The sequence below is a fragment of the Silurus meridionalis genome, chromosome 10 (assembly GCF_014805685.1).
Source record: "Silurus meridionalis isolate SWU-2019-XX chromosome 10, ASM1480568v1, whole genome shotgun sequence".
In the NCBI taxonomy this organism is placed as follows: domain Eukaryota; kingdom Metazoa; phylum Chordata; class Actinopteri; order Siluriformes; family Siluridae; genus Silurus; species Silurus meridionalis.
This window is the reverse complement of record NC_060893.1, coordinates 14,098,508-14,123,453: the sequence shown is the minus strand read 5'-3', so window position 1 is coordinate 14,123,453 and position 24,946 is coordinate 14,098,508. Positions and strand designations below refer to the sequence as shown.

The window sequence follows — 24,946 nt, the reverse complement described above, 5'->3', positions numbered from 1 at the left end:
TAATAATAATGGCTTTTTTTCATCAACGTGATGCATTTATTTGGTAAACATCATCTCTGTGCACATTTACAAAGGCACAATGCTGGTTATAGAATTAGAACAGTTTCTTGATTTAAAAAAAAAAAAAAAAAAGAATTTAATAGTTGACTTGTGAATAGTGTAAATATATAGAGTCAGCATTACAACTGGCAAACTGTGAACTTTTATCCTAAGTACTTTTATACTTTTTCACTAAGACATGTCTGGTCTATGCATTCAAGCTTCAGTTTCGAACATCTTTTTCCTTCCACCCATGCCAGCCTTGTCTTCAATACTCTTACGCCAGTCACCAACATCACGCAGTTCCTTATCCTGTAAAAGAAAGGAAAAATATGCATAGCTGATTATATTTTTTATAACCAATGGGGTAACAAAGAAAAAATTTAAGCTAGCCAAGCATTAACAATAATTAGTCTTAGTACTTAGATCGATCTATCGATCGATCGATCGATCGATCGATCGATCGATCGATCGATCTATCGATCTATCGATCTATCTATCTATCTATACCCCAGATTTCAAATTCCATCTTTGAAACAGCAAAAACTAATGCTCTGTTGAAAATGAAAGCCACACCTCCTCCTTGACTTCCTTCTTCACTTGTTTCAGGTTGGCCCTCAGGTCCAAGTTGACCTTGTGTTTGGAGCCAAGCAAAGCCTGAAGCATAGCATCAGCTGACATACGCACTTTCTTCAGAGGAGGTTTTTTGAACTTGCCTTTGAGGTCTACAATTTTTATGTTTAAATCTTTAACCTGATAAAAAACAACCACATAAAAATCAATCAGTGACCATGTGAAAGTTTGTGCCAATGGCGCATAAGGAAAATGTAAAAATCCTTAAAAACAAGGTATGAAAACTTACTTCATCCACAACCATTTTGGCTTTGTGCTCCAGATTGTATCGTTCTTCATCAATAACAATGATCTTTTCATGTAAATCTTTGCATAGTGCCTGGGAGTATACACAGGTCCATTTAAAGTAACATAACATTTAAAGTACATTATTAGTACATTTTTTTTGCATGGAATTTACGCTTGAGCATAGAATAGAATGCAAAACAAAAAACAAGCACACTTCTTCAAAAAACATAAACTGTTAAATAAAAGGGGAATATTTGCACCTTTTTATTCAACTTAAGTTGTGAATTATGTTAGTTATCAACTACAAACATTACTTAAGGTGAAAAAAGAAGGGGTTATGTAAGTGTAAAATGATTGTTTATGATTTATAGTGTAATCCAGCCAGTGGTCTTAGTCTCCCTACAGCAAATGTGAACAACTTTATTTAAATAAAAACTGTGTTCAATAATGTCACTTAAATGTAACTTTGACATGACCTTCATAGAAGAGTACTTATAATAGTACTATTATAAGTGTCTCTATAACTACATCAACTACAGTAAGTATTTCAGACTTAGTTTCTAAATTTACCCTGAGTTTTACCTGTAACTCCTCTCTGCTGTGGGGTAAACAAAGAGGAGGGCAGTGCTCTTCCATATACTTCTTCCTCTCTTGCACTTTCAATTCAGCTTCAGCTTCTAACAAGTCTCTTGCAACCTGAAGCATTAAGCTCTGGAGACAGAATCAGACAATATCAAACAATATAAATCTGCTTAATTTGCCTATATATATATATATATATATATATATATATATATATATATATATATATATATATATATATATGTAAATCACTGGTAGCAGAATTATTATAATCGTATGTACCTTCAGGCTGTGTTTCCGATTCATGGATGTCCTTTTGTTTCTACCAGAGGAAAAATATAGATTTTTTTTTTCCCCACTTGCTTCCGTAGTTAGTTACTATATTGCTATCAATACTATGTTTAATTTTTCCAGTCATTTAATCATATATTTTACATGCATATACATATTTCTCATTAGATCAGCTTCCTTTTAATGCTAAGTTCTTTAGCTCTACTTCTTAGCAAAGTGAGTGACTCAAAATATTACTCACTCAGTCATGTTGGCTGCTTGTCTTTGTTCCCTGATGACAGTAATACAAATGATTATCACATACAATGTATGCTTTGGTGTATTCTGGGCAGGACAATGATGTGTTAGACATTTCAGTATAATTAATGTTCTGCATAATTTATTAAAAAAATGTCAACTGTCAAGTAATTATTTCAGCTTTTGCTTGGCAATAACATGCAATTTATTTTTCAATCTGATGTTGGTTCATGACCTTTAAAAATACATTTCGGAAAACTTGACCTCTGTGAAAAACTGAAATGGAACTTGGAAAAACACTGTACAAAGCAAAGGGTATGGTCAGGTTCATGGTCAAGGTTATCCAAGTCAGTTATGTGTACCAATAGTTATGTCTTTAAAGTGTCACATGCACATGAATAGAACAGTGATGCTAAATCTGAGATGTAAGTATGCTATGTGGCCTTGAATCTTTCCTTGAGTGATATTTTCTTAGTAAGGTCTCTGCAATGTGACACCACAACTGTTAGACGTGCCCAAGAGACAGACCAGGGCTTATGGAACATCTTTGAGATGGTCAAGACATTAGACTAGAGCTCAGAAATAACTTTGTCCTTTATTCCTTCACAACTGACTCCATTCTTAGCCTTTATTTATCTGCCATGGAGCAGCCAAGTTGACTGTCTGTCTAACTGATGACTGAGTTAACTGCTTTGGTCTGTTCAGATAGTCATCATGCTCTTAATTACATGCTTAAGGAAAAATGCAAAGACAGTTGTTAGAGAATGTAAAAACAGTCACTTCTTGTAAAAGTGGGACAATTCTTAGAAGCTAGGAAAAAAACTGAAAACTAGATAAATTTATCTTTTGGTGGAAGTGGTCTATAGATGGTGGGACAGATTACATTTATATATTTTTTTAATTAGGCAAAACTACAAGTTTTGGAGCAGATACTAATGTGAACAGCCATTTCACATGGCAAAATTTGGTGTTGACAAGAAGTAAAACTTTGCAGTATCATTTTCATTATTTATTGCTCTAGGTGGTGTAGACTTTCAAAGTGCCACATCATCACTCTGTATATTAAGCATCCTGGCTCTCTCTTACCACTCTTCACTAAAACACACAAAATATGTTCACCTAGTTCAACAGATCACCTTTTTATATTACTAGTATTTCATATATATAAATAGATTAATCATCAACCAGACTATGCTTAAAATCTCTGCTTAAACAGCCAAAATGATATGAATGTATAATTCAACATTAATTATACTTTCAAATGTATTTTTTCAGTAAAGGTGTACAAGTATACTACCACCAAGATGTAAAGATGCACACAAGATGGAACATAGGAAACACAGCAAAATAAATCAAAGAGAATCCTTTACCTTGCAGACAGAAGAGAACACAGAGACTCGTAAAGTGCTGATGAGCTACTGTCAGGCAGAGACAGAGGCAGCTGAAGAGCAAAGAAGTTATATATTGCATTCTCTGATTGCTCTGTAAATCCTACCTTTCTCTTTATGGAAATGGATTATCAACCAAACCAATGAGCTGACAAGGTCATGAAATACAGTACTATGACTTCTTCCCCTGCTTCTTCAATATAAATAACATGTCCCTCAAGATTATTATTGAGGTATTATCTTTTTCAGCTACTTTTTCAGGGACTAAGACCCTAAAATGGGTAGGGGTTTATAGGTTTTACAATAAATCATACTATTAGTAAATTCTATCATTAAAAGGGGTATAAGGATACATACAATTTACAAAGCATCCATTAATCTTAAAAAAAACATGAAACAGTGGTTGGGAAAATGCTTTGAGGTTTAACATATAGAGTGAAATTACATATGTGCTGCTCTACTCTCATTGGTTCCTGACTTTTCGGGCATCCTGTAGATAGAGATCTACAGATAGATAGAGATCTACAGATAGATAGAGATTTACAGATAGATAGAGATCTACAGATAGATAGAGATCTACAGATAGATAGAGATCTACAGATAGATAGAGATCTACAGATAGATAGAGATCAGCTTGCCTTACCATAAACAGAAGGATGTCCTGAAGTTATCCATCATTTGAGCCACACATAATCTTGCAAGACATGAGAAAAAGATTAGTTGCAGCGTTATAACCAGACAACACCAAAAAACAAAAAAAACAAAGAGCATTATCTTTGTCAGATAAATTATGCAGCTTATCTTTACCCACAAATTATTGCACACATTAAATAATATGCAAAAAAATATATATATATAACTAAATACCTATTGTGATGATTTAGGTTTTAAAGACACATTTTATTAATTGGTTATAGTGTAAATATTATCAGAAGACATCAACATCTGAAGGGAGATTGGAAATGGCAATAAGAAATTATGCTTAAAACTGTGGATTTTAAAGCTTAATAAATAGTTAATTTGAATAAATATTGACATGATAAGCAATAATGCAGATTCTGTTAACCTATTATCGTTCTTGCATTGTAATGTACGACAATGTTTGTAATGTACGGCATACATTTTACATAAATTAAGACAAAAAGGCAAATGTTGTTTAAACTGTTTATTCATGCATTGGAAACTGATTTACAATACAGTGCTTTGTATGACATTTCTTATAAGACAAAACGCAATCAAATTCTGAAAATGATATTCTTAAACAGAATATATCATTTACTTCATTTCATTTGTTTTGCTTTCCGAATTTTCAACAATATCAATGATTTTGTCCATATGATAAACCTGACATTTCCATTCCTCTAGCAGCAGCACACAAGAGTAAATCCGTAAAAGCAGTGAAGACTAAACAACATATGAGTATTTAAGACTCGGACTCAAACATCTTCTTTCTGCCATCCATGCCAGCCTTGTCTTCAACGTTCTTACGCCAGTCACCAACATCGCGCAGTTCTTTATCCTGTTACACAGAAAGCAAAGATAGTATACATAGGAATTCTACATGTAACAAGATTCATAGCCCTTTTTGTGAATGAAAATGATTGAGTCAAAAATCAAAGTGTAGTTTAAGAAAAATACAAATATAAAAATCAAGCACCCACCTCCTCCTTGACCTCCTTCTTGACTTGTTTAAGGTTGGCTCTCAGGTCCAGAGACACCTTGTGTTTGGAGCCAAGCAGAGCCTGAAGCATCTGGTCAGCAGACATGCGCACCTTCCTCAGAGCTGGCTTTTTGAACTTGCCCTTCAGGTCCTGAACTTTAATCTTCATGTCCTCAATCTAGAGTGGTGGCAGAAGAATAGTCGTCTAAACATTCTTGAAATTGAATGTTGTTTGTTGATGCACTGAGGTCTCGTGTAATGTCTAAACTGTACCTCCTTACTACATTTGTCAACTTTGCTCGCCATATCATATCTCTCCTCATCAATCACATCAATCTTATGGTGAAGTTCTTTGCACAGGTCCTATAAATAATGCAGAAGCAAAACAATGTGAGTTCAGATTCAGAATCAGGTTTATTGGCAAAGTGTGTTGACACACACAAGGAATTTGGTTCCAGCAGTTAGTGAATGTTTATAGATACTATTGCAAATATAACTTTTCTTTAAATATGTGACATAAATCCTTAATTTCTGGCATCTGTCTAAATCCTTGCTAGGTGTATTTTTATGTCAGTACCTGTAGTGCTTGAATGCTGTTTGGCAGAGATAAAGGAGGGCACGTCTCTACCATGTACCTTTTCCTCTCCTCTTCTCTTTCCTTTGCTTCAGCCTCTAGTAAACCTTTGGCAATTGAGAGCATCAAGCTCTAAAGCACAGAAGCACTTTTTTGTAAGAAATTTCTTTTGATTGCAATAAATAAGCAAATAAATTCAGGAATTAATAAAATACAGGAAAGACATTCAGTTCAGTTAAAACATACCTTCAGGGTATGCTTGCGACTCGATGACATTTTTTTCCTTAAGAGTTAGGATGGAAATGGTGAAATTGTTATAAAAAACAGTTAAAGTATTATTTATACAGAGACACCAAACATAACTTAAAATCATTGTGGTGTCCTTTGCATTTTCGGAGCTTACTGAACTTGCAATGTTATTTCACACATTATGGCTTACTATGAATAGAAACTCAAATTAAACTGCCACATGTTTACTTTCACACGTAGCTTTCCTATATGAATCTTTAAACCTGAAGTTTAAACATAGAACAAGATTATGACAAAGATTTCAAGGTACTTACTCCGACATATTGGCTGGATTTTGGTTTTACAGCCTATAGCACAAAGGGAAGTCCATTTAGATTCAAAATACTAACATCATTCAACAAAATGTGTGTAACATAATTTAAATAAAATAAGAACTATAAACCATTACATGTTGCTGTACACTTCAGGGTGTATTTTGAATCTCTGATTTACAACTTTTGTAATGTAGATGACTTTTAAGGTACAATGCATTCACTTTCTAAGGTTAAAGATAAATGCTAAAGGAATTAAAAACTACATATCCCTTTGGGGTCTCGCCACAGGAACAAATAATCATCTAGTTTAGCATTTTTAATAAAAATAGCAAACAGTTGAGTAACTCTGAGATGACAGGATAAAATCCTTTACAACATATAAAGGAACAGTTGTAATAGAGAAAACAAAAATTATTTTTGCCATAAAAAAAATTATAAAATGTTTCACTGATAACCAACTGAACTGCAATATTATACTCATACCATTGCAGTCATTTGAGACCTTAACAGTGACTTGTCATCTGTTATGATTTAAAAATTCCAGGACGTATGCTAGTGTGTACTACATGCACAAAACGTATACTGTTTGCTGTTGTGTGTAATGGTGCCTTTGCTTTATAAGTCATATGATATTTCAGGTAAATTCTGTGGAGGGAAAAGCTTGAATGTCAGTGCACTATATAAAGTAATTAACGACATGATTTTCATCTCTGTGAACCATTCCATAGTATAATAAAATAATAATAACCAATGACATAAGCACTGCACATCTTAACATACCTATTTTTAAATATCTAAAGAACATATTTGAATTTGGTTTTCTCAGAGCCAATTTTAAACCCAATCTAATCACACTTTGTTGGAAATCTTATTTTGGCATACAGTGTGGAAATCAATGTAAGATGCTATATTTGGGTGAGTGAGAGGTTCTTTAGCTCACTGGCTTGAGAGGCTTGTTTTTTTGGACGATTGTCAAAAACCTGATACCACTTCAGAGTCCACCTGGACCTCTAGAAATGTACTGAGATGGCCAAGATGAGTTAGACATTAGCGCCTGCGATTAATAAAGTGTCTGAGGATTCATATGATAAGGCTCTGTAAGCTTATTCAGCATAGCACAAATTGAGAACAAATAAGCATTTGCATTTCATGCAGCTTATCAAGAAATTATCTATTCAAGATCAGGAATGTCATCCTAGTGTTAAAGAATAAAAACAAATGCAAAACAAATAACATGGGGTAAAATTCAGAAACTAATAGATAAAACAACAAAAGACAAAGTGTACCATTTTCTTCTGTCACTAGTTCTAATGCATCGTCACTCTTACAAAGCCAGGCACCACAATTCAAACGACTGAAGTATTTGCTAGAGTTAAAAACCCAACAATGTGAGTTACAAATCCATGAAATTCCTTTTTCACTCGCATCTTGCATATACCTCTGCTATGACCTATGGCACTGGGATCCTAGCAGTGTCCATCACATTCCATGCGCATAAGAAATGCCATCAGTCTCATATTGACATTGGAGATTTTGGAAACACAGCAAGATAAACACAGTCATATCACTTTCTGAAGATCAGAACCTTGAGGAATTTTGTTTCAATACCTCAAACTCAACACATCATTTATCAACCACCAGATGTTTAGATTTACATGAGCTAATCACCTAACTAAATTTTTAGTTTTTTAAAACCTTCTACCCAAATAAAAAAACAATTATCATCCAAGAGGCCCATATACAGCTTTTAAAATGTATATAGTATTATTATATTTTTGGAAATATATATAAATATAGTGTTTTCCTCCCACTACAATCTTATGCTTACACTGTTAAAGGCCTGTTTACTGCAAAACCAACAAATACCCTCCACATTAGACACAAACATCCTAACAGCCAAGGTGCTAATCCAAAAGCTCGAATGCAGCACAAATGCTCAAAGAACAGCTGCAGCGTAGCACACAGCGACTGAGAGAAAGAGAGAACGTAGGCGCTCACCTATGAGCGGAAGAAGGTGAAGAGGAGCTCACAGCCGAGAGAGTTGTGGGGACGACTGTGACTGCTGCAGGAAGTTGGCATTATCTGAAGGTTTATATTGCATTCCCTGATGGTGAAGGAAATCCCACCTTTCTCTTTATGGAAGTAATTTCACACAGAGGCCAATAGGCTAGCAAGCACCTGAAACTTTAGATGGAAACCTCCAACTCCTCCCTTCACCACCATCAATATAAATAACCCTTCTTTCAAGATAGTGATCCGTATTTTTAATTATTCCTTCAAACTACACCCACATTGTGGAGAGGGTGGGGGGCAACAGGCTTTGCCAGCTGGAGCTGGTAGAAGTTTCTTCATGAAAGACTTTCAGAACAGATGGTCATAATGGAAGAGGTGTGCTACATTTGGGGCACCACAGGAGTAAGCATGGGCATGGGCATGGTTCATTCAGCAATAGGTGACATTGGAAAATGTGATGGAATGGAATGTAAAATCCCAGCAGCATAAATTAAAGGAAAAAAAAAAAAAACCACAAATTTACCAAACATGTCACAATTTAGTGCTCCTTCGATACCCCCGAGCTCTTCGTTCTTATTTAGACGTATCACCCCATCTGTATTAACTGACTGTGGAAAGAGATTCTACCGTTATCTCACTAATTGGAAGAACAGAGTCAGAGAGGCATACTCAGCAAGACTTCTGCAAAAAATTATGGGAATGGAATCAGTGAATTACTATCAGGACACAAACACACGCACACACGCACACACATGCACAAACGCACACAACACCAGGAGAAACATAAGGGCACACACACATGAACACAAATGTGAGAGTGAGAGGAAGTCTCTGGGTAGAATGATTGGGGGTTTAAACTGTTGAAGGACAATTATGAACAGATTGTTTTTAATGTGAGGCATGTAGCTCAGAAATATAATGGAAAAACTGCAAGTCTTAATGTAAAAGAGAGTTACTAAACCAAGCAACAAATCGATGATTAAAAAGTGTTTTTGTCAATTAAGGAAATTTTATAAAAAAACAAATGGCATTCATTAACAGTCACATACAATCAGAGGTAAGCTAAGGAGAGGCTCTCTTCAAAGAATGCTAATGCGAAAGAGAGCTTCTGTGGAAGTCAATACATGAAGGTCTAAATCTAGGACCATGTTTTATATATATATATATATATATATATATATATATATATATATATATATATATATATATATATATATATATATATATACACATACATACATACATACATACACACACACACACACACACACACACACACACACACACACACACACACACACACACACACAGGCAATCAAAATTAGAGAACAATTTATAAACAATTGAACAATTCTGAAATAATGTCATCTTCACTGCTCAACAGTTGAAGGAGTTTTTGTCCTGTCTATACCATGCTACCGGGCTGATTGGGTGATGAACGCAGGGAAGGAACCATATGTTGTTGAAGATGGTTCTGATAAATATTTGCATTCCCTCTGCCATGTAGCTGTATAAGAGGCCCAACTCCTGCTGCAGAAAACATGACCCAAACCATGACACTTCCTCCTCCACTTTTCACTGACTTCTTTACACACTTTGGGTTCAGTCTTTCTCCAGTTTGTCACCGAACATAATGTTTCCCATCGGACCCAAATAAATTAAACTTGCTTTCATCACTGAAGTGAACTTTGGACCAGTTCTCTTTGGACCAGGGCATCCAGCATAAAAACATGTGCCACATCAAATATGCGGATCAGGAATCAGAATTTCATACTGGATCGGTCGAGACCCGGGTTACCAACGACCGCCACAGGTATTGTTAGCCAACAGGGTACCAGTGGAAATTGGTGATAAATGTCATCAGTGCCTATGCTCCACAAGTGGGTTGTGAGATGGAGGAGAAGGGAAAATTCTGGAGTTAGATGGAATGGTAGAAGGTGTACCTAGGAATGAACGATAGGTGATTGGGGCAGACTTTAATGGACATGTAAGTGAAGGGAACAGAGGTGATGAGGAGGTGAAGGGTAGGTATGGCCTTAAGGAGAGGAATGTGGAGGGGCAGATGGTGGTAGATTTTGCTAAAAAAAATGGAAATGGCAGTGGTGAACACTTATTTTAAAAAGAAGAAGGAGCATAGGGCGACGTATAAGAGTGGAGGAAGGTGCACACAGGTGGACTACTATGAAGGAGATGCCACCTGAGAACGATTGGAGACTGTAAGGTGTTGGTGGGGGATAGTGTAGCTAGACAGTATCAGATAGTGGTCTGTAGGATGGTTTTGAAAGTGAAGAAGAAGAGAAGGAGAGTGAGGACTGAAAGAAGAATAAAATGGTGGAAACTGAAGGAGGAAGACTGTAGTGTGAGATTCTGGGAAGAGGTCAGACAGGCTGCTGGATGATTGGGCAACTACTGCATAAGTGATAAGGGAGACAGCTAGAAAGATACTTGGTGTGACATCTGGAAATAGAAAGGAAGACAAAGAGATGTGGTGGTGGAATTAGGAAGTGAACGAGAGCTTAAGGAGAAAGACGTTGGCAAAAAACAGAATTGGGATAGACAGAGTGATGAGAAAATTAGGCAGGAGTACAAGGAGATGCAGCAGCAGGTAAAGAGGGATGTGGCAAAAACCAAGGAAAAGGCATATGAGGCGCTGTATGAGAAGTTGGACACTTAGGAAAGAGAAAAGGAATTGTACCGATTGGCCAGGCAGAGGGGCCGAGCTGGGAAATATGTGCTGCAAGTAAGAGCAAGAAAGGATGGAGATGGAAATGTGTTGACTAGTGAGGAGAGTGTGTTGATAAGATGGAAGGAGTATTTTGAGCAGCTGATGAATGAGGAAAATGAGAGCACGCATGAGAGAGAGAGAGAGAGAGAGAGAGAGAGAGAGAAGGTTGGATGGTGTGTAGATTGTGATGCAGGAAGTGGATAGGATTAGTAAGGAGGAAGTAAAAACAGCGAATAAGAGCGTGAAGAGTGGAAAGTTGGTAGGACCAGATGACATAGCAGTAGAAGCATAGAGAAGTTTAAGAGAGATGGCAGTGGAGTTTTTAACAAGATTGTTTAAAAGGATTTTGGAAGGTGAGGATACCTGAGGAATGGAGAAGGAGTGTGCTGGTACTGATCTTTAAAAATTTGAGAGATGTGCAAACCTGCTGTAACTACAGGGGGAATAAAGTTGATCAGTCACACTATGAAGTTATGGGAAAGAGTAGTGGAAGCCAGGCTGAGAAAAGAGTTGAGCATCTGTGAGCAACAGTATGTCTCAAGGAAGAGCACCACAGACGCATTATTTGCTTTGAGAATGTTGATAGAGAAGTATAGAGAAGGTTAAAAGAAGCATTGTGTGTTTGTGGATTTAGAGAAAGCGTGCGACAGAGTGCTGAGAGAGGAGTTGTGACATTGTATGAGGAAGTCAGGTGTGTCAGAGAAGTATCTGAAGGTGGTGCAGGACATGTATGAGGACAGTGTGACAGCAGTCAAGTGTGCAGTTGGAACAACAGACTGGTTTAAGGTGGAGGTTGGACTGCATCAAGGTTCCGCTCTGAGCACTTTCCTGTTTGCAGTGGTGATGGACAGGTTGACGGACGAGGTCGGACAGGAGTCTCCGTGGACCATGATGTTTGCGGATTATATTGCGATTTGTGGTGTGAGTAGGGAGCAGGTTGAGAAGAGCCTGGAGAGGCGGAGGTACATGCTGGAGAGAAGGGGAATAAAAGTCGGTAGGAGTAAGACAGAGTACATGTGTGTGAATGAGAGGGAGGGCAGTGGAGTGGTGCAGTTGCAGGGAGAAGAGGTAGTGAAGGTGGAGGAGTTCAGGTACCTGGGGTCAACAGTGCAAAGTAATGGAGAGTGTGTTAGAGAAGTGAAGAAAAGAGTGCAGGCAGGGTGAAGTGGGTGAAGAAGGGTGGCAGGAGTGATTTGTGATAGAAGAGTATCTGCAAGAGTGAAAGGGAAAGTTTGTAGGACTGTGGTGAGACCTGCAATGTTGTATGGTTTAGAGACAGTGGCATTGAGTAAAAGACAGGAGGTGGAGCTGGAGGTAGCAGAGCTGAAGGTTTTGAGGTTTTCGTTGGGAGTGACGAGGATGGACAGGATTAGAAACAAGTTTATTAGAGAGACAGCGCATGTAGGATGTTTTGGAGACAAAGTGACGGAGGCTCGATTGAGATGGTTTGGACATGTGCAGTGGAGGGACATGGGGTATATCGGTAGGAGAATGCTGAGAATGGAGCCACCAAGAAGGAGGAAAAGAGGAAGTTTATGGATGTGGTGAAGGAAAAAATGCAGGTGGTTGGGGTGAAAGAGGCACAGGTAGAGGGAGGTATGGAGAAGGATGATCCGCTGTGGCGACCCCTAATGGGAGAAGCCGAAAGAAAAAGAAGAAATCCTCCAAAAAGTCAATTTACTATTGAGAATCTCGAATGAATGATCAGATGAACACATGGAAGACCCCCAAAAATATCTTCAATAAATAGCAGCAGAGGCATACAATAAGGGTCAATCAACTATAAAAAATGCTAATAACCAACAATAACCTCCCAATCTAAAACTTTTCTAAACTATTATCAGATGATTCAGTGTGCATTAATTGAACTTATTTATATATTTGCTTGCTCATTTATTTCCAGTAAAAAAATATTCTAGATTTTAGAAGAAACTTAGGTTTGCTCTGTTTATAATTGTTTTTAATTAATAACAATGAGGTATATTAGATAGTTATATATTATATATATAGTTATATATTATATAAGATAATTTACTCCGTTTAAATCAATGTGTCAATCAAGCTTGTTATGGTTATGTACTTCAAATCATCGTCTTGAGTCAAAACTTCTTTGATTGTTTTCTTTAATATCTACATATACAAATGCATAAGACTTTAAAAACCATGATACAGAAAATACATTGCCACATTGTTCTGTTTTGTAGTTCAAACAGAGAACATTATAATTTAGGTCAATAAAGTTCACCTGAGATCAAGTCAAACTGGTAGAAATATACACCAAAAAACAAAAAACAAAAAAAAATTCAAAAGCACTGTAGTTAGGCCATATATCGATTAGACTGTGGATAATGTTTCTAAGAGAGGAGCATAGCAGTGGGGAGAATTTACGATCAGTCAGACAGAGATGCACTAGTTACCACCACACGGGTAGAAAAATACTGCCACTGCTAACAGAATGACCACTGCAACAAAAACTTCACATTACTGAACCGAGCTGTGTCCTGCAGCACACCACAACGCAGGACTTGCAGCAAGACAAGGGTTAGCCATTATACAGAATAATCCAGAGTATAAAAACTTTGTCAGTGCCTGACAAACTGCATACATAGTGTGAATCTCACAATACAATCACACAAGACGAGTTCAAAGGCACCAAAAACTCAGGAACGTACCACCTCAGCACACTGCTCACTAAAATATTAAAATATAATAATTACTGTACACAAGCATAAGCAATACCAGACAAGAGTTTGATGAGAACTTCCGATATGGTGAATTAAAACACAACAGTAATCTAGCATCAATTAATAATCAGTACACAGGAAGCATGTGCATCATATTCATTTAAAAATAGTAAAGGTCTATCTGTACTGAGCAAATGAAGAACCAAAAGAAGTGGCATGTCAGTTAAAGAACACTTCACCTGTGCAATTTCTTTAAAATGTCTAGTTAGTGCAATAAAAAAAGTCTTTGCAGTAGTTCACTGCTTCACAATTCAGTCAAATCTATACTACTAATGCCGACAACCCCAAAATATGCACTTGTTGGTACTACAGACATAATATATCTCACTTCCCAAGCACTGTTGAGTGCAACAGTTTGCATTCTGCAGAAAAAAAGGTGAATGTACTGCTATTTACTGATGTACCTACATGGATTAGATAAGAATAATCTCAGCCTCCATATACAATTTGTGGTGTGAGGTGTATTTTTTTAATAGCATTTGAGCAGTTTTTCCCCCTTAAAGATTGCCCAATTAAAATGGCAGGTAGGCAGTAGCATAAATAATTCAAATGATATTATCCTAAATCTGGTCTGATCTGATTTGTTAAATAGTGAGCAAATTATTATTTAGATCTAATATGATTTTCTTCATTATAAATATCTTAGCATTTACTTTTTTTTGTGATAGTGCAGGAAAAACTGTGGAAATGCTTTGGCATATATTTATTTTTGTTTTGTGCTAAGGGTATGCAAACTTTTGCCCTCAACCTTGAAAAGCTGATGATAAACACATGACTGAAAAATTTTCCTCACGGAGGAAAAATCGTACCAACGAAACATTAGGAATGTCCACTGACATGATTACCAAAATTGTTCAGATTCAATGCAGGTATATTTTACAATGGCAGCAGTTAAAGACTTAACACTAGATCAGTGTCTTCCAATCCACCCTGACTGTCCACATTTTTTCGGTCTCAACACAGCTCTGACAGGTATTGTGTGTTTTGCTTGGTTTATGTTTGCTAACAAAAAGCCTAAATTTGGACAGTCTGATTGCTCCTAATGACCAAGTTGGGAAACACAGAACTAGATTGATCCTTAACCACTATTCAAAGGTAGTCCATTTGTAGAAGCTTTATACTCCATATCCAGTAGACATGATTTGACATCACTGGGTCTCCTGAGATTTCCCATCATTCAGCCCTGAAAGAAACATGGAACAACACTATGGCTGCAACCCTCATTTTCATAAAACTTCAGCACCAGAGTCTTAACAGAAATATTTTTACTCCAGCTCTCTTGTTTAGCAGCTATACAGTACTTGGGTTTGAGTTTTTCTGTCTCAGATTTAGTCTGGAAGAAGTTTTTTGAATAAAGCAATTTAAATAACCAGTGGCTAATCACCAAGGATTAGTAACTAGCCCCAAGCTGCCAGTCCTTGAAATGGACCAGATAAATCAGTATGAGTCTGAAATGAAATACATGGTGGTACATTTAGGTCCAAGCTAGTTTGCGTGAGATGGCCTGCTTGAAGCACTCAGGATCAGTGTTTCCTCCAGGTCGAAGTGTCCTCTCCAGACTCACTAAAGCATTCTGGTGGCACTCACGGATGTTAACCGGGTGCTTGGCCCTGAGCAGTTCATATGCAGCGATCAGCCTCATGTTGTGCTTGATCATGAGGTACTGGATAATGCATGTTGGGGCGAGTGAGAAGCCATCGCGGCAGTGAACCAGCACTCGCTTCCTCTTTCCTGCAGAGGCATCAATGCACTCATTGATGGCTTCAAAGCATCGCTGGTGCAGCTCTGCTCCATCCTCACCCAGCTCGCCCGGCTCCTCTATGTACACTTTCAGGCGTGACCAGCTGTGCTTGGTTCCTCTCGAGCATGTGCAAGGGATCAAGTTGAGGCATGTTTCGCCTGGCAGGCTACTCATGTCGATTATGCTGTCGATGTTATTCCGGCACAGCATGCGTCCACTATATGCTGCATTAACGTTCCCAATATAAATGTAGTCTGTCACTTTGGAGATTACAGGTTCAGAGTAGTGGAAGTGTTCCGGGCCACCCAGTTTGGGTTCGGGTGTCTCTGGGCTAGTCTTGACACTCCCTGGACCTGCTCTGCGGCGCAGTTTTTTGGAGCCCGAGCGTGAGGGAGGGTTTGAGTCTGACTCAGAGCTGCTGTTCCATGGTGGTGAAAAGAGCGAGAAGCGGCTAGAGGACTTGCTTTTGCCGAGAAGCTCCACAGGACTCGAGAGGCCTGAGCTGGATGCAGTGGTGGAGCCAGAGGCACAGAAAAGGGAGGCTCGCTCGAGAGAACCCGTGCTGCTGGCTGCACCAGCACTGTGGGCCTGCTCCATCTGCACAACATCACACAAAGAACGCAATAAATTTAATTACACTGATCCGAGTCACTTAAATACAGAGACCCAAAAAAAGCATAAGCCAAAGCCACTAATAATCATCTTCATTACAACTTGAATATATTAGGGCTGCAACAACTAATTGATAAAATCGCTAATAATCGATTATGGAATTCATTGTGAACGAATGACAACGTGACTGCAAAACAACACAGCAGCTTGCGAAATCACCGGGTCACGCAGGAGGAGGAAAAAGTGTGCGTCCCAAGTCACTGATGAAGACAAAACATGGGCACTGTAAGCAAAAACTGTATAATCCTCATCATGTGAAAATGGTATAGTTTAATGAAGTGCTTTTGTGTAAACTGTTTGTTTGTAACTTTGAGACAGTCGCACTAGATCTGTTCTCAGCATCACGTTGCGCAATCAGCTCGCTCGCGACATAGTGATGCATCCAATTAAACCAGCGTGAACGAACACTAAATCTAAAAGCAGCAAATAACAGCAGCAGTAAACGAGTTTTTAGTCACTGTTTTGGTTTTCAGCGAATGCTTATGCATTTCTACACTAATGCTTCTTTTTTCCTTTTTTAATCGCGCCTGTTTGCCTGCTGCATTTCTCCATTTCATTCACTTTTTATAGTATTTGTCTACAACAGTAACTGATCTGTTTTCAAGCATGACTTACTGCGGCTTTTCTCCGTTCAAAAGCTCGTTTTCAATGTTTGTATATTTATATTATGCATATGCCATTTAATTATTATACAGAATTAAATGAATTATATATGCTTATATCTTAGGTTCCCTGGTGGTCTAGTGGTTAGGATGCAGCACTCTCACCGCTGCGGCCTGGGTTCGATCCCCGGTCAGGTAACCGACCCCAGCCACTTTCAGTGCCGGTCCCAAGCCCGTATGAATGGGGAGGGTTGTGTTAGGACGGGCATCCAGCGTAAAAACGTGCAAAATCAAACGTGCGGAGGATCCGCTGTGGCGACCCCTAACGGGAGAAGCTGGAAGAAAGTTTATATATGCTTATATCTTCACAACTTTTTTAAACAAAAATGTTTAAAACAATGGTGTATTACATATTTTATATATATTTTCTTTAAGCACGGTTGTCAACTTGTCATCTAAAATTAAAAATAAAAATCATTAAAAACAATGCAAAAGCCGATTTACACAATTTGCTTCACCTTGCATACGCATTTTATTTTCGTCTGAATAATCGATTACCAAAAAAATCGTTAGTTGCAGCCCTAGAATATATGAGTAATCATGAGTGCGTGATGATATCACAATATATGATCAATGATTTATGGATGGAAAAAACAAAGAACGAATACGAATTGTTGATTTATTCCACTAAGAGGCAAAAAATAAACAAAACTATAACATAATCAAAGGATTACCTGGGAACAGACCAGACCTGAGAATTAAATTAATTCAGGAAATTCAACAAAATTGCACATTTGGTGCATGTGTGCAAAATGCTCTTTACAATGCTCACACTGCGCATACTGAAGACCAGAGATTGCTGCACTAGATGAGAAGCCATGGGATTTAAATAAGTATATTAAAGTAAAGCACAGATGATCTGTTCAGTGTATAGGTAGACTATATGACAGAAGTTTTGGGACACCTGACATTTTCAGCCATATGCAGTTCTTCACATATCTGTTAACACAAAGTCAGAGGCACACAATTGCATAAGATGTCTTTGGATGTGGTAGCGTTAAATTTTCACTTCAATGGAACAAGGAGACCCAAACCTATTTCAGCCCTAACCTCTGTGCACAAAGCGAGCTCTATGAAGATGAGTGAAAGACCTTAAGTTGCTTGGTATAGAGCTCAGAACAAAAATCGGAGTGATTTACAGAATGGTAAAACCAGAACGTTGCCTGCACCCCAGACCTCCTCACCCTACATCTGTACCTTACTTTAAAACACCCTTGTGGATAAGCACAAATCTTCACAACCACGCTTCAACATCTAAAAGAACAGCTTCTAAGAAGAGTGATTATAAAGTTATAAAAAGGGCATATGGGGACTAAATGTTTAATGGGATGTTCAGAAGGCACATATGAACCATATGGCCAGGGGTCTTAATACTTTTGCCAATGTAGTGTTTGTAGAAACACATAAGAGCCTTTTCATCTAGCAAATAATTTTAGCCACTGCTATTATATGCATTTATAAATAAGACACGGTCCACACCTGAGCTTTGAGGTTGTTCTTCCATTCCTGTGTCTCCAGTGCTTTGAAGCGGCCATTGCTGTCTGAGGACACTGAGAGGCAGAGTGGCCGGTGGGTTTTGGGGGGCAGCTGTGGGGTCAGAGCCACGGGAGCTGGCCGTAACTCACGCTGCTCATTCCTACTCATCATCAGATCCGGACAGGAACCTGACAGGATTATTAAAGCATAAAACACACAGGATTGTTACAGAAGTTTAAAACTATAGAACTACCGTAAAAAAGTAGAAAGTGTCAAAACAATATACTAAGTTAAATGTTAAAAATTAAGGTTCATTAGATGTTTAGGTATTGCCTTTTCTTCACATGACAGGAAATTAATAAAGATGTTCTCTCTCTCTCATCTCAGTGACCATGGAAAACCATGTCCATGGGCCTGAATCTAAAAGGAAACTCATTAAAGGAGCTGAAGTATCTGTTTGATTCACAGCAACATGACACAGGCATTAATACTCCCACGTAGCTCACTTCAGACTGCTGCTCAAACGCTTTATTGTTCAGCTGATTGACAACAAGCACATTTGATAAGTGTGTCATTTCAATAGCAACGGCAGCACAATGAATCTTTCTGTACAGTTGTATTGAAGATCAGCTTGTAAAAAAAAATCACACAAAAAAAATCTAACATTCCAGTAGAGTTGTAAATTGCTCTCTGTATACCATAGGAGAATCCTGGAAATAGTTTTATCAGACAGCAGTGTAACATTGTAAGGGCAAACCGAATTACAGATAAAGCTAGAAAGGTAGGCTTGAGACCATACCTTTCACTACAGCAGGAATAAGAGAGAACACGAGCCACCAAATAAAATAAACGTACAGATTCTCAGCAACACAAAACATAAACTTAAGATTAAGCAATTTCATTCAGAGTGGCAAATAATCAGTGCAGCGTAAAGATCCTTACCGATAGCACATGCTGAACGATAAATGGGCTGTAAATGGTTGCAGTTCTTGAGAGTATTCAGAAGATTTGTGGAGATCATGCCTTAAAAGAAAGAAGGAGAATAAAACACTGAAATGCCTTAACATTGAGCTGTATTATTATTATTATTAATTTTACACTAAACTTTAGTTTGCATTCAAGAAATGTCATTATTCTGTTTTTCCAATGCATATACCAAAAACCAAGAACTGGCTCAACTAATGGACAGACTCAAAGAATGACAACAGAAATCAAAGTGTGTGATCACAGTTATGCGAGTTTTGTGTGTGTGTGTGTGTGTGTGTGTGTACCTTCTGTCTAATTTGAATCTTAGAATACCAGAAATAAAGAAATATTCAGGTAACAATTTAAAGAGAAAAAAAATAGTTTTATTATTCCTAACGGGAGAAGCCGAAAGTAAGGTTTTTATTGTCATAATCAATTATTATTTTCTCATTTCAAATTATATTTCTCCTTGCTGTAAAAGGACACGCATGTGTTGGACAAACAGAAAAATAAAAAAGCATAAGAATTTAAACAAAATTTAAGAATAAGTGAATTATGTGTTTTTATCCCCAATAAGCAAGCCTAGGGCGACTGTGGCAACGAAAAACTCTGTAAGATGGTATGAATTTTTTTGTATTGTGTTTCTGCTTCATATTTTCTCAAATGTTTCCATGTTTTTTCTGCTGTAACATGGAAATGTCTCCACTGTGGAACGAATAAAGGCTTATTTTATCTTATCTAATGAAAAGATATTAGCAGGTTTTACTTATAATAAATTTTACTTATAATAAAAATAACAAAAGCATCACTAAGCAGTTAGGACGAGGTGCATGAACTTTTGATAGTTATACTAAATGTTATTAGAAAGGTGTCAACTATTGTATTAAGATATTTATCTTTTCAAGTAAATCTATGTTAATTAATTATTTTAATGAACAGTACCAACTTGCACACAGATACAGCACTACTCTCTGCAACTATTACTGCCAGACAGGAATTGCCACTGACTTCCTTGGGATGTATGACACAAAAAATATCTCTGGAATAAATTCATGCAAATAAATCGAATACTCGGCCAGATGTTTACTGATAATAAGGAGTAAATTAATGCAAATCCACAAGCTATTAAAAAGCTTTAAAGTATAAGTTTCTTAATGGACTTGTCCTTCAGTAAACACCTGGTTTTTACCCATGGCCATTATTTGATTCAGCTTAAAATAGAAAAACCAACCAAACAAATTAAATAACAAAATCAAATAAAGAAGTAAAAAAAGAAAGTGTCCTTTAGTTATTCCCTTCCAAAAGGCCTTTTAATGCAAATGCTTTATGCAATCAATTCAGTTAAGAAAGACCAAAGTAGAGCTGAAATGATTCCTCAAGTAACTCGAGAACAAATTATTTGCCTCAATGCTTCGTTTAGTCCATTTACATACACAGAGAGCACTGTGTTTCCCCAAGGACCATTATTACTGACGCACCACCCGCTCAGCGCTCTGGACAGGTAAACACAAAAGACATTGAGGAATGAAAAATGAAGGAATGAGGAGAAAACAGCAAGGGGTGAGGAGAAGATTCATGCCAAAGAAAACAACGTTACCGAGGTTTGGGTACATTTCAAACTAAAAATAAATAAATAAATAAAAAAGCGCACTGTATGGTTTTTTTTTTTTTATATACTGGAATTTATTTTTATATTTTGATTTAGATATTTGTGTTTGCTATTTGATGCAATATGGCAATTAAATGCACTAAATGGATTTAGTTTTCACATCAATAAAAATGTAAAATTTTCTAAAAAGGAAACAAATTACTTGTTCATTTTAAGAGAATTGTCTTATTTTCTCTTGAATATGTTGTATTTTTCTTTAACAAAGGAAAAGTACGTCTTATCTGATTAGCCTCCAGCATTTTGTAATTTTTGTATCATTTTGTATTGCGCATAGTAGTGATATATATATATATATATATATATATATATATAATTTGCCCCAAAGGAAAAACAAAAATTCTCAAACATGAATCAATTCAAGATTACTGATTGGAGCGTCCGATCTCTATCATATTGAAATTCAGCCAAATAAAGACCTGAACCCGGGCATCCCAACAATATTCCATTCTTATCCTAGGCAGGGACAATATTGGATCCAGAGGGTAACACACAGTGTGAAGCTGGAAAACACCCTAAAGGGACACCAGTTCATTGCACACAGACAGAAATGCACAACTGCACCTAGCGTGTCTAGTGTGGCCACCACCCAAGGAGACATAAAGACATACATACAGCGAACATGCAAAATCATTCAATCATCATTCAACACAAAAGTAAAAAAATCGCAGAATACCTGATCTGATAAAGAGTGGGTTTATGAGATGCAAACTCTCCCATTTAATCTTGAATTTTTTGCTGCAATGCTTGAGGGGAAACTCAGGCCTGATTTGGTTTTAATCAGTCACAACTGTCTTACCATGTTGTTTGGAGTGGATTTTCGGATCCAGCTGATTAAGTGCAATAAAATCCTTGTTCCATTTTTTCACAGTTTCCATCTTCTGCCTCCTGTATGTAGCACACAAAAAGCAATTATTCGTATTATTATTATAATAACACTGCAATGCATATGATTAAATTCATGAATGAATGCATGAATGTAGAACCAGAGATGAGTTTTTTCCATTCTTTTTTTCCCTCTTTCTATCTGCATTCACAAGAACTTAATGGCAAGCAAAACAAAAACACCCCCGCAATTCCGATGCATTCCACCACTTGGCGGCTGGAAACACGACCAATGCATCCAGAAATAAACGCAATTAGCGTGAACCGAGGTCTTCGCACGGTCTCAGAGCGCAAGATTCAGAAACAGCCTCAGGTACTAATTGCGATCGGCTGTAAAACACTGACAGCACATGAGCGTTTGTCTAAAATCAGTGATCTCACTGCGGATCCGAGAGAAACTGTGTCGGATATACAGCACCTCCATCAGCGGGCGGCTTTTCACGCTCAGCCCCGTCGCATTCATTTCCCCCATCAACAGCGCGAGCGCATATTTACAGTACACACACACAGGCAGCACGCGCACACACGCTCAATAAAAGCACATGTATGGTAAGAATGTGTAAAGCACAAACCCCGAGCCATTCACACAGCCTCTGCAGCGTTCAGCTGAACGAGGCTCACGCCGACAACTGACCTCATACTGGCGACACGCTGGGGGATGATGGGAAATGTAGTGCTGAATGGAGGCAGAAGTCTCTGCGTCGGTTTTTCCGGTTTCCGCTGTTTGAAACACAAATATGATGGATGCCCAAGATTAACTAAATTCTTAATTATTTCATATGCATTGTTTGCGTAAACTAAAAGCTGCGTAGATTTAATTTAATTTTCTTCCCAGTGTTACAGAATAAATCGTTATATAGTTGTTAGGCCTGTATTTCACACATGAGTATGTATATTATATTGAACGTTCTAATGTCAGAGGCATCTGTTCCAAGATTTTGTGTCTACAATTGTCCTGCAGGGTATTATCCGTAAATATTCTCATTGGCCAGAGATTTCCATCTATCTGCAGTGTTTGTCTGTAACAAAATATAATGCAAAATTGATCAATATGGCAACCCACTGTCATAGGTCAGTTTCAGATACTAACACAATTTGGACAGCACACAAATGCACAGATACTGTATGTAATTTTGGGGTTTGTATTTCACCACACTCTCGACTAACTCTCGACTCTGTCTCTTATCAGACAGATGGTTTATCTATGAAAAAGTTCTGGCTTGGCCCCCGAAATACTTGATTTGAATCAGTAAATACATGCAGGCATCCAAATCTCAAGGTCTATTACTGAAGAAGTGTCCATTACAAATGTCCCCTGCTAATCAGATGAGACTTTTGTGTAAGTTTTACAAAAATTCAGCTGTTATTTATTTGTATAGTGCTTTTAAAAAGGACATTGACGCAATGCAGTTTTACAGAGATACAGAGGTTATGAAGCTGGAGTGGTGACTGTGGCAAGGAAAATGAAATGTTATGATTAAGAAAAGTTAAGGGGAACCAGATTAAAAAAAAAAAAAAATAAACTAATCACCATCTAGGTGGCACCAAATGTCTATTCATTATTGTTCCATCTTTGCATCCTAATGTATTGTAAACTTTTCCCTTTTTAAATAAACTAATTAATGTTTAATTTCATAGCTACACCAATCCAGCAAGATCAAGCAGCAAGCACAAAAACGTGTGCCAAGATGTGTATTTATATTAAGTTCTGTGTCAGTGAATGCTGCCTATGATATTAATGTGGACCGAAAATATGACATTTTGACCTTTTTTCATATTGTTACTTCTGTACGCCTGGATTTATAGACAACACAATTCATCATGGCATCTATTTATTTGCTGTATCATCTATTTAACTTAAAAAAAAAAAATCAAGCAGTACAGCAACGCCTAGTAAAACACAAAACAAATATAAATTCTAGCTCTGTTTATCTATTAGCCTGCAAAATATTGCAAACTTAAGCGAAATTTTAACTAATCTACTATATATCTAATAATGTTTCTCTTACCGTTGGTCTTGATGTAACGTGATGGTAGAGAGCTCAGCACAGCTTGTTATCAGCATTGGGAATCATCAGCCTCTTCTGAGCAGCTCTGTTTAATTGACCTGCTGCTCTGGGTTTCCAGGAGACCTCAGCTCACCAGTGATGTCACGGTCTGAGACAACAATAACCTACAATAACCAGAGCACCTATGAGTCCTTTGTCCAACTTATTTAATCAGGAAATAACCCCTGAATGGATGTGTTGCTCAACATACTGTACTTTTTCTACTAGCAAGTGGTTAGTTTCACCTATTAGTATATGTTTTATGCTTCTTTTTATTACAGAGAAAAAAATTCTTATTTACTACTTTTTAAAACTAATTTGCTTGCATATTCCTTGCAAATATACTTAATTGATGGATTATGTGCTGAGTACATTCTTACAAGTAATTTAGGTACTAAAATGTAATTAAAAAACAAAAGAGGCCTATTGATAACATTGGTGTGTCCCTGATTTAAATTATTTTAATCTGTAGGGGGAAAAAAAGAAAGAATATACTGATTACACCTAATTATTCACAGAGCAGGTATAATTCAGCAGAATAGCTAAGTAATGCAAAAACATGAATGACCTCAAAATTTGTGATAATGGTTCCTAATACAAAATATCTATGTTTTTAATATGAGTTAGACACGAAATTACAAGCATAGCAGCCTCTTAAAAAAAATTATTTGTATATTCTTGTTTCCATGACTGACTGTACATAATCAAAATATATTTCACCATTTAGATGGCAAGGATACAAACTGTGAAATTTACCAATGCTGCTTTACTGTATATCAGTACTGTTAAAACTCTACTTGTACGATCAAATCAGTGGACTGGCACTAACACTTGTATAATGCATGTCAGATTATAGGTCCTTGCACCTTATATGCAGCTCAGCTTGTTTTTTTGTCAGACTGTTGTAGTATCCTTCATAGTGATGTGTGAGGATCACAGCTCTGTAGTGTTCTCAGCATGAACAGGAAGAAGCCTTTAGGTCACACCTGCTGAGTGTAGGCTTTGATGCTGCAGACTGCCTTTTACTACCAATAAACTGACTTTTATTTAGTTGTATTTTGGGTTTTACTTCTCTATGTTTACATTGATTTTACATCAGAAATTATGCCAAAATGGAGCAAGAAATTTGGGGTGAAAATACAAAACATATGTA

General features: G+C 37.2%; 2 protein-coding genes across 5 annotated transcripts; both read right to left on the bottom strand.

The window, feature by feature from the left end:
- Window positions 1-20: 20 nt before the first annotated feature.
- On the bottom strand, window positions 21-3,479 carry tnni2a.2 (troponin I type 2a (skeletal, fast), tandem duplicate 2). Its single transcript, XM_046859723.1, has 7 exons — window positions 3,381-3,479; window positions 2,015-2,044; window positions 1,765-1,804; window positions 1,483-1,611; window positions 902-991; window positions 616-792; window positions 21-351 (listed from the first exon to the last, which is right to left on the bottom strand). The coding sequence occupies exons 2-7, from the start codon at window positions 2,020-2,022 to the stop codon at window positions 256-258; spliced, it is 540 nt and encodes a 179-aa protein (XP_046715679.1). The 5' UTR covers window positions 2,023-2,044; window positions 3,381-3,479; the 3' UTR covers window positions 21-255.
- Window positions 3,480-4,548: 1,069 nt separating this feature from the next.
- Window positions 4,549-22,434, bottom strand: LOC124392580 (troponin I, fast skeletal muscle-like). 4 transcript variants are annotated; one of them, XM_046859722.1, is made up of 7 exons: window positions 18,232-18,322; window positions 6,196-6,228; window positions 5,879-5,915; window positions 5,636-5,764; window positions 5,332-5,421; window positions 5,060-5,236; window positions 4,549-4,917 (listed from the first exon to the last, which is right to left on the bottom strand). In XM_046859722.1, the coding sequence occupies exons 2-7, from the start codon at window positions 6,201-6,203 to the stop codon at window positions 4,822-4,824; spliced, it is 537 nt and encodes a 178-aa protein (XP_046715678.1). In that variant the 5' UTR covers window positions 6,204-6,228; window positions 18,232-18,322; the 3' UTR covers window positions 4,549-4,821. The 4 variants fall into 4 exon arrangements, with proteins under 4 accessions (XP_046715678.1, XP_046715676.1, XP_046715674.1 ...); XM_046859720.1 differs by lacking the exon at window positions 18,232-18,322 and adding an exon at window positions 8,194-8,308; XM_046859718.1 differs by lacking the exons at window positions 4,549-4,917; window positions 5,060-5,236; window positions 5,332-5,421; ... (1 more) ...; window positions 5,879-5,915; window positions 6,196-6,228 and adding exons at window positions 13,040-16,015; window positions 19,171-19,251; window positions 21,660-21,748; window positions 22,380-22,434 and having other exon boundaries at window positions 18,232-18,416.
- Window positions 22,435-24,946: the final 2,512 nt, after the last annotated feature.